Source organism: Aptenodytes patagonicus, chromosome 16 (assembly GCF_965638725.1).
Source record: "Aptenodytes patagonicus chromosome 16, bAptPat1.pri.cur, whole genome shotgun sequence".
Classification (NCBI taxonomy): Eukaryota; Metazoa; Chordata; class Aves; order Sphenisciformes; family Spheniscidae; genus Aptenodytes; species Aptenodytes patagonicus.
Window position 1 is genome coordinate 6,751,529 of NC_134964.1, and position 9,386 is coordinate 6,760,914.

Below are 9,386 nucleotides of genomic sequence, written 5' to 3' on the forward strand. Positions count from 1 at the left end.
GGGTCTGCAGCCCTGGCAGCCCCTCTCTCCTCCCCCAGCCTGGCAGAGGGTCCGTGGGCATCCCGGCCCCTCTGGGCTCCAGCTCCCTGCGCAGCCCCCTCGGGGTCCTGCCCGCAGCAGGTTTGCTTTGCCGAGCACCCATCCCCAGCTGCCTGAGTGGCACCCCCGGCCCCTGCGACCACCCTCTGGCAGCTCTGCCTGCGGCAGCCCAGGGGTCCCTGCATCCCAGAGCAGTGGCAGAGCCGGGATGCCTGGGCAGGATTGGCCCTTTCTGGCGTGTGGGGGCTCCCATGGGGCAGCACTTTCTGTCTGGGGTTACAGGCCCCAGGCTGGGGACGGGGGGGAGGGAATCCCGGGGCTTCACCCGGGCAGCCCTCAGGGTGTGGGCACCCCTGCCCTCGGGCGCTGCAGGAGGCGAAGGAAGACGAGGCGCTGCCCCCCTGTGATCCAAACTGATTTTAATGCCGTGAGTCGAGGGGGGTCGGGGACACAGCTGCCATGGATGGTGCCACCGTCGGCTCCACTGCCATCCTTTGCCTGGGGACGAGCTGGTGCCCTCGGCCAGCCTGGGAGCGGGGTGGACTGGGGGACGCCGCGGCGGGGGGCCGGTGCCAGGTGGGTCAGTACTCCCAGAGCGTGGCCCGCAGCACGGACTCGCTGTCGGCGCGCAGGGTGCCAGCCGGGTCCCCGCGTAGATACCGGCCGTTCTTCCCTTTGATGGCGACGCGTCCCCGCTCCCGGAACTCGAAGAAGAAATCCTCGGAGAGGTCCCCATCACTGCACACCGACCCGCTGTTTGCCACGTACCAGAACTTGCCCCCCTGGCCTGCGGAGAGTCCCCGGGGGCCGTCAGCGGGGTCCAGTCGGACCCCTGGCAGCTCCCCGCCCTGGTAGCCCCCACACCCCCTCGCCCACCTCGGATCTGGTAGGCACCATCGCTGAAGCTGATGTGGAAGACGTCGTAGACGGAGCGGTTGGAGTCGAGCAGGTTGGAGCCGCGGTGGTAGCAGACGAAGCCGTGCTCGCCCCGCAGCACCAGCATCGGGCGGTTGATCAGCTTCAGGGTAAATTCCTCATCCTCCCCTGCGCGGGAGCCTGGCCCTGAGCATCCCGGGGCAGGGGGGGCCAAACGCCAGGACCCCCCGCCCGCCCCTGGCACTTACCCACGGCGTCGCTGACAGCCGCCAGCTGCCCGTTCCTCTTGGTGCAGACGTACCGGCCGTTGCTGGCACGCAGGGCCACCCGCCGCCCGCGCCACTCGATGTCGAACATGGTGTTGGCAGCACTGGCGGCGGAGGGACAGCGTGAGCCGGGGCAGCCTGTCCCCTCCAGACCCCCTTCCCCGGCCCCCCGGAGCCCCACGCCGCGGCACAGCCGCACTCACACTTCGGTGGCCACGGCCTGGATGCCCCCATGAGCCACGAGAGTCCAGTAGCTGCCGGTGTTGGTGTGCAGGCTGCACTTGTTGGTGTCGCGGTCGATCTGGAGCTGGAAGGTCTCGTGGTTCAGCTCCTCGTCCTGGTTCGCCGAGACGTTGACGCCTGCGGGCGGGAGCGGCCGTCGGCGCCGGCCCCGCTCCAGCCACGTGCACCGAGGAGCCATGGCTGCGCTCTCCCTCCCCCAGCCCCTCCCCGGCAGCGGTAAATCCTTTTGCGAACAATCGTGCTAATTGGGCTGGTTAATCTGATTGCTGCTGCATCCATCTGGTTAGCGCCGCAGTGCACAAACCCCCTATTTATAGTCTGCCTGCCACCGTCACCCGGCTCTAAGCCGCTTGGCACCAGGGTGTGTTCCCAGTGCCCTCAGGGATGGCAGGGCAGCCGGGGGTGCGGCACAGCCGCCGCTGCCTGGGCGAGCAGGGCCCCTCGGGGACCCCCACGGGCTCTGGAGGCCGTGGTCCCATCCGCCGGCCCGTGCCCGGCTTCCTGCTGCGGGGTCTGGCCGCGGGCACGGCTCTGCCCAGCCCCTCCTGCCTGCAGCTGCCTGCCCTGGGCTGCCAGGCTCAGCCCCGTGCCAGGGGAGGACACGCGCAGAGCTGTGTGTGCAAACAAACACACGTACCCCCGCGGCTGCCCAGAGCCCTGCACGCACGTGGCACCGCAGAGAGCTCCGCGCGCGCCCGCGGCGCCGAGCTGAGCCCTACACGTACGTGCACGCGTGCAGCACTGCAGAGCCCTGCACACACAAACACGTGTGCACCCACCATGCTGGGAAGAGCCCTGGGCGCGTGCACGCACGTATGGGCTGCACAGAGCTGTGCACACGCGTGCACACACGGCATCACCCGTGCTCAAACACGTATGGGCTGCGCACACAAACGCATGCACCTGCAGGCACTGCACGGAGCCCTGCTCACGCGCACACATGCGTATACACACCCACCCCTATACACACCCACGGAGCCCTGCACGCGCACACCCACCCCTATACACACCCACGGAGCCCTGCACGCGCACACCCACCCCTATACACACCCACGGAGCCCTGCACGCGCACACCCACCCCTATACACACCCACGGAGCCCTGCACGCGCACACCCACCCCTATACACACCCACGGAGCCCTGCACGCGCACACCCACCCCTATACACACCCACGGAGCCCTGCACGCACACACCCACCCCTATACACACCCACGGAGCCCTGCACAGCCCCCCTGCTGCTCCCACCCTGGCCCCGCTGGCCGCAGCCTCCCCCTTGTTGTTATTGCAGGGTCTCCTCCCGTGGCGGGGGTCCCAGGGGTGCTCCCACGGAGCCCTTCATGGCTGTGGGTGCTTTCGGCTGAGCCGATCCCCGGCGATGCCCTTGGGGCAGCCGGGGCTCCCGAGGCGGGCAGGGAGCAGGCAGCAGGGTGCGGGCAGCCCTTACCCTGCCGGATGGAGACGTATCTGCCGTTGGCCGCCGTGAAGACCACCTGGGGGTGGCTCTCCTCCAGGTCGAAGAGTTCATCTTTCCCCGGCTTGGAGCTGCGGCCGGATTTGAGGGTGCCGGTGGGCCCCGTGGGTGCCAGATATTTGCCGTCGCAGTCCTTGAAAGCCAGCTTGCCCGCCTTGAACTCAAGGGTGTAGCCAGTGCGGGCGCCGGGCTCGGGTACCAGCGTGCCATCGCAGCGCAGGTAGCGCTCGTCGGCGGTGCGCAGGCTGTACTTCTTGTCCTGGAAGCAGAGGGTGATGAGGGCGTCCACCCCCCAGGGCAGGTTGCTGTCGGTGGCGATTTCGTCCTCGTGGGCGCTGAGGTGGGCGTAGCGGCGGCGGCTGACGCTCAGCAGGTTGGCCTGGGGGTGCATGGCCAAGTGCACGGTCCAGAGCTCCCCCTCCGTCACGCTGGGGGCGAAGCAGGAGAGCCGATCCTCCCGGCCCCCGAAGAAACGCCGGTGCGGGGCCGACTGCAGCGCCCAGCGCCCGTCCGACTGGGTGATGATGCTGAAGCGTTCATCCCGGCCCGGCTGCTCGGCCTCGCACCGCACCTTCCCGTCCTTGTCGGCACCCAGGTACCGGCCCAGGTGGCTCTTGAGGAAGACGACGGAGCTGTCGGCTTCATCCTGCTCCAGCGTCCAGATCTGCTTGCGCTTCAGGCTGGGCGCCGAGGCGTTCACCTTGTAGCCGAAGCTCTCCGCCGTCAGGTACCGGCTCTCGCAGTTGATCAACCCGAACTGGATCTTCAGGACCTGGTGGATCCCATTCGTTGGCATCTTCCGCCGGCGCGGGGCGGCCCCCGGGGGGCCGGCGGGGGCTCCCCGGCCCTGCTGAGCCCGGGCGTCGCGGCGGGGCTGGCCGGCTGCACCTGCGGGGACGTCTGCGCTGCCCCGGCGCCGCTGCTGCACTGGCACCGCGTGGCGTCTTGGCACGGCGCGGCACAGCGGGGGGGTGCCGGGGGTGGGCCAGGGGCCGCAGCCCGTTTAATTAGCTGCAGGTAGGATTACGAAGTCCGGCCAGATTGCAGTTGGGCACCGGGGCGGCCGTAACCTACAGCAGGGCTTTCGCCGAGACGCCGGGCGAGGGGGCACCGCGGCAGCCCCCGGCCGGCTCCTCGGGCTGCACGGCCGCACCGCCACCCTCCGTCACCACGGCCCCGACTCTCGCCCGTCCCGCCGTGGGTGGAAAACTTGGGTGGGAAACCCGATCCGGACGCAGGCCGGCGTATCCGTTCCCGGCGGGCTAAGGTTACCGGCCCCTCTGATTCAGCAGCAGGTCACCTCCAGCCGCGCCGCCTCCCGGCCAGCCCCTAAGCGCCTTACCAATTAGCCAGGCATTTTGATTAGTTTAAACCTTTTATCCTGCTTTGGGGCCCTTGGCCTCCATCTGTCCTGTGGCCCCAAATCCCTCCTGCAGCTGTGGATCGGGGTCACGGCCGCCCCCCCACCCCGACCCACTGGGGCGATGGCTGGGACCCCCCATCGCCCAGGGTGCGGGGTCCTCGGTTCCACGGGACTGAGACCGCCTGAAGCTCCTGACGGCAGTATGGGTGTGCTGCCTTGGCAGGGGACAAGAGCGGTGCAGAGGGGACAGTCCCCACTCCTGCCCTGCTGGCACCTTCCTCCCAGCCCAGCCGGGACCCCCAGCCGGGGCAGGCACAGCCGCAGGGACCCCCGGCCTCGGCCACGCTCCACCGCAGGGACCCGGGGACAGGCAGGGACGGGCTCTGCCTGCGCTGGCACCGGGCCCTGCCACCACCTGCGCCCCCAAAGCGCTCGGACACCCGGTGCCAGCCCCCGCGCCGGGGACTAGCCGTGCACCGGTGATGCTGCTGTGCCGCAGTGAGGCCCCGGCCGCGATGGCTCCCGCCGCTGCCTTCCCCCTGGCCCCGCGGCTCCGGTGTCAGCGCAGCGCCCAGTTATTGTTCCCGAAAATAGGTCCTGGGGATTGGTTGCCTCATGACTTTTTCATGGCCGGGCTCTCTCTTACCGCACCAGGGGGGTGCCGCGGCCCCCCGGCCGCTGCGTTACCTGAGCCGCGGCTGCGCTGCCTGGCGTGGTGTAACTGACCCCCGCCGAAACAGATACGGGTCAGCTTTCGGGCCGGGGGGGAGGGATAAGTGGGTTAGGGGTTCTGCAGGGGCTGGGGGCTCCAGGGGGCTGGGGGGGGGTGGGGGGGGACGTGGGCTCCCCAGGGTCTGGCAGGGCAGCAGTGCCGGCTCTCGACGGGTGCACACAGGCACCTGCCTGCCAGAGCAGCCGGGAGCTGTATTTATACGTGCTGCGCCCCCCCCAGCCCCCCCCACGGGGGGTCAGGTTCCCATCGGGGGGGGGGGGGGGGGGGGGCATGCCTGGTCCCTGCCCCACATCCGCAGCCTGTCCCTGCGTCCCCCCGGCTTGGGGACAGCCGGAGCCCTCCCCGCGCCACTCCCAGCCCCGCTCCCCGGTGGGGCGGCTTCTGAGACCCGACGTGCTCGTGACAGCCCCTCCTGCCCGGGCATCGCAGGGGGCCAGGGTGGGTGGCCCCACCCCGGTTTCCATCCAACACCCTTCCCGGGAGGGATGGGGGGGTGCTGGGCCGCCCGGCCGGGGGGCCCCCCAGTCCCAGCCTCGAGCCAGCGCGGTCCCAACCTGGTGGGGGGCTGGCGGACAGAGGGGGGGGGGGGGCTCGGCGTGCCCCGACAGCCCAGGGGGTCAGGGCAGGGGTTTGGGATGGGGGTCGGGGTTTGGAGTGGGGCTGGGGTGGGGAACGGGGGGGGGTCGGGATGGGGTTGGGGTCAGGGATCAGGGTCGGGGTCAGGAGGGGTTCGGGGTGGCGGGTGGCGGTGCCCGGCCGTATCCCCTGGGGACCCCCGCCCCATCACCCCTCCCCGCGCCAACACCCGGCCGTCACCATGGCGACGGGAGGGGACGATGACTGTGTGTCGCCGCGGCGACGGAGGCTGCGCACAGGCGGCAGCGGGGGGACACACACACACACACACACACACACACGCACACACCCGCATCCACCGCGGCGACGGGCAGCGGGGAGGGGCGGGGCGGGGCGGGGCGCGGCGCCTTTCCTCCTCCTCCTCCTCCTCTCCCCCCCCCCCCCCGGTCCCCCCCCGTCCCGGGCGAAGGTCCCCGCGGCGGCGCGGGGCGGTGTCGGGGCCGGGCGTCCCGCTGCCACCGGCCCGATCGCTCCTAATACGGCCGGGACGCGCTGCCTTGCGCCCGCCCCGCATGGCGGGGGCACCCCCCGGGGCCGCCCCGGCCCTGCCTGCCCTGCCCTGCCCTGCCCTGCCCTTACTCACCGGGCGCCGGGGCTGCCTTGTTTGGGCAGGAGGAAGCGCCGGGGCAGGGACCCGGCACCGCCCCGGGCCTCCCCCCCCCCCCCCCCCCGGCCCCGGTGCCCCCGGTATCGCCTCGCCCCGCGGGATCCGTCCCCACAGCGTTGCATCGTCCCCCCGGTGTCTCCTGCCCGGGAGCCCCCCAGTGTCCGTGACCCCGGGGGGTCCCGAGTCACGGGCAGGGGGCTGCCGGCGCCGGGGAGCCCCGCTGCCGTGCGCCCGCGCAGGGGGTCCAGCCGGTCCCCGCACCCCAGGATGGGGAGCTGCGGGATGCGGCTGTCACCTGCGCAGCCCCCCCCCCCGAGCCAAACCCCCAGCCCGAGGTGACAGTGCCCACCCGGCCACCAGCCCGAGCCCTCCGCAGCCCGCGGAGACACTAGGCCAGGCCGGCCGCTCGGTGCTGGCACGGGGACGTGAGACCCCTCGAGCTGTGCCGGGACCCGTGCAGGGCCCCCCGTCCCTCTGCCACCCACCCAGTGCCGGCACCACCCTGCCCCGCACCCCGGCACCCCGGTCTGCTGCCGCTGCGCCGCTGACGCCCCTCTGCGATGCCCATCCAGGCTCAGCCATTGGCGACACCGCGGCCTGCCGGGGAAGGCCTGAGCGCGCGGCGTTTCGTTCCCGAGCGGTGCTGGGAATCCCTCGGAAGACGGCGAGCTTCCGCCACCGGCTGCTCCTGGCACAGATGCGGGTTGATGGCAAGGCCGGCAGCCGCCACCTCCATGTGCCTGACCGGCGCGGAGGGGCTGAGGGCGTGGGAGCCGCACTGGGCGGCGGGTACGTGGGCTGCCGGCACGGCGCGCGGGCCTCTGGGGTAGTGCATGGCTATCTGACAGGGAGCATGGCTAACCGGCATGGCGCAGGGGGCTCCGGCACGGCACACAGGTCTCCGGCACGGTGCGTCAGTGTGAGCCATGCCCATGACACCCAGCGGCAGTGTGGGGCGCACAGCCCGTGGCACCCCCTGGTGAAGCAGGGGGGTTCGGACACAAGGTGGGCCCCGGGCTGGTGGGGGCTGCGGGGGCTGCCGGAGCCGGGGTGCCAGTTGGGCTGGTGGGGCTCTCCCTGGGGAGATGCTCTGGGTGGGGCGGTGCAGCGGGGGGGTGCCCATGGGGGATGCCGTCCTCAGGCAGGGTGCCGTCCGTGGGGTGCACAGCGCCGTCCGTGGGGTGTCAGCACCGCCAGCGGGTGCGCGGCAGCACCGGAGCTGAGGCAGAGCTTTTTGGGGTGCCCGGCGCTGGCTGTGCGGTGCTGCGGGTGGGACGGTGCTGCCCGGGGCGCGTGCAGCTGCCTGCGGGGTGCGGGGTGCTGCCTGCGGGGTGCGGGGTGCTGCCTGTGGGGTGCTGCCTGCACGGTGGAGGTGCCGTCTGTAGGGTGCACCTTGCCGCACCGGAGGCATGGCCTGCCTATAGGTGCTGGCAGGGAGCACAGATGGTCAGGGGGTGCTTATAGCTGTGGGATGCACGCGCCGGTGCGCGGCACGTAACTATAGGATACGTGGCGTTACCTATGGGGGTGTGATGGGCGCGCGGCGCTGCCCAGGGGTGCACGGGGCTCCCGGGGGCAGCGCTGCTGCCAGTCCGGGGTGCAGCTGGGGGGGGGGGGGGGGGGGGGGGGGGGGCTGGGGTGCACAGCGCTGCCCAAAGGCCAGGCGGTGCCACCAGCGGGGTGGTGGGCACCGAGGGCGCCCAGCCCTGAGGGATGCCCGGTGCTGCCGGTGGGGTGCAGGTGCTGCCCGAGGGGTGCCCGGTGCTGCATGGGGGTGCCGGGTGCCGTGGGTGGGGTGCACATGCCGTCAGCGGGGTGCACGCGGAGTGGGTGAGGTTGCACGTGCTGCCCGAGGCTGTGCACGTGCTGCCCGGGGGGTGCCCGGTGCTGCCCGGGGTGGGGGGGGGTGGGGGGCGGCGGTGCCACCTCGGGGTGCGGGACCGGGCCCGGCGAGGCCCGCGGGGGCCCGGCGCTACCGGAGGGGAACCGGGCGCTGCCCGGAAGGTGCCCGGTGCTCGGCCGGGGTGCCCGGCGCTGCCGGGGGTGCTGCCGGGCGGCGCGGCCGGGGGTCCCCGCCGGGGCCGGGGGTCGCCGCCGCCCCTCACCCCCTCCCCCCCCCGCCGCCCCATGCAGGTTCCGGGGTGCCGCGGGGCGGGGGGCAGCCCGGCAGCCGCCCCACGTGGCCGGGGCCGCGCCAGCCAATGAGAACGCGTGTTTCTGAAAGATCTCCATATATGGCGATGTTCTCGGCAGGGCGGGCGGGGCCGTCACCCCCTGGGTATAAAAGCGCGGGGCTGGAGCCGGACGGTCTCACTCAGCCGGCGGCAGCGGACCAGGCGGCACCGTCTCCACAGCGCCGAGAGCAGCTTCCCCGCACAGGTACCGGCACCGGCGGCCACGGGGCGTGGCCCGCGCCCCTGCCGCCCCCCTTCTCCTGCAGCCCCCGGGGGGGTGGCGGCGGGCTCGGTCCTGGTGGGCGCCGGGGTGGGCTGTGGCCGTGTCGCCCCTTTATTCCCCTCACCACCCCCCACCACCCCCCCCCCGCCGTGGTGGAATGGTCTCGCCCGTTTGAACGGGCGTTGGGGGGGGGGGGAGGGGGGCGCGGCGCCATGGGCGGCGGGTGACGTCAGGGCGCGGGAGATTCAAACGGCGAGGGCGGGCGGGGGCCGGGTCCGTCCCGGGGGGGGGGGGGGGGGGGGGGGAGGCGGGCCGGGCCCGCCGCCAGCGCGGCCTCCCGGGGGCGGGTGAGGCTGACCGGGGCCGCCCCTCCACCGCAGAGCCTCCGCCATGGAAGAGGAGATCGCCGCCCTCGTCATCGACAACGGCTCCGGCATGTGCAAGGCCGGTTTCGCGGGGACGACGCCCCCCGCGCCGTTTTCCCTCCATCGTCGGGCGCCCCCGGCACCAGGTAGGCGGGAGGGGAGGGGAGGGGAGGGCGGGCCGGGGCGGCGCTGCCGGCGGGCGGGCGCTGACTCACCCTTGGCTTCCCAGGGCGTGATGGTGGGCATGGGGCAGAAGGACAGCTACGTGGGGGACGAGGCCCAGAGCAAGAGAGGGATCCTCACCCTGAAGTACCCCATCGAGCACGGCATCGTCACCAACCTGGATGACATGGAGAAGATCTGGCACCACACCTTCTACAACGAGCTGC

The 9,386-nt window shown here is 72.5% G+C and overlaps 2 protein-coding genes across 4 annotated transcripts; one reads left to right on the forward strand and one right to left on the reverse strand.

Annotated features, from left to right (window-relative positions):
- Positions 1-448: 448 nt before the first annotated feature.
- Positions 449-3,692, reverse strand: FSCN2 (fascin actin-bundling protein 2, retinal). 3 transcript variants are annotated; one of them, XM_076353688.1, is made up of 5 exons: positions 2,870-3,692; positions 1,385-1,541; positions 1,164-1,285; positions 916-1,083; positions 449-826 (listed from the first exon to the last, which is right to left on the reverse strand). In XM_076353688.1, exons 1-5 carry the CDS (start codon positions 3,690-3,692, stop codon positions 621-623), a joined length of 1,476 nt encoding a protein of 491 aa, XP_076209803.1. In that variant the 3' UTR covers positions 449-620. The 3 variants fall into 3 exon arrangements, with proteins under 3 accessions (XP_076209803.1, XP_076209804.1, XP_076209801.1); XM_076353689.1 differs by having other exon boundaries at positions 449-812; positions 902-1,083; XM_076353686.1 differs by having other exon boundaries at positions 449-812; positions 902-1,127; positions 1,163-1,285.
- Positions 3,693-9,007: 5,315 nt separating this feature from the next.
- Positions 9,008-9,386, forward strand: ACTG1 (actin gamma 1; the record flags this gene model as incomplete). The annotated part of the gene is given in 3 exon segments (XM_076353697.1): positions 9,008-9,108; positions 9,110-9,143; positions 9,227-9,386. Coding segments are annotated over 3 exon segments (280 nt in total), but the record flags the coding sequence as incomplete, so codon positions are not given.

Excerpts from the sequence above, each read along its gene's own strand:
- FSCN2 (XM_076353686.1), bottom strand. The coding sequence starts at position 3,692 with ATGCCAACGAATGGGATCCACCAGGTCCTGAAGATCCAGTTCGGGTTG. Across the intron at positions 1,286-1,384 it reads CAGGCCGTGGCCACCGAAGT|TGCTGCCAACACCATGTTCG; the intron begins GTGAGTGCGGCT and ends CTCCGCCGCCAG. Across the intron at positions 813-901 it reads TCCGAGGTGGGCGAGGGGGT|TTCTGGTACGTGGCAAACAG; the intron begins GTGGGGGCTACC and ends CAGGGGGGCAAG.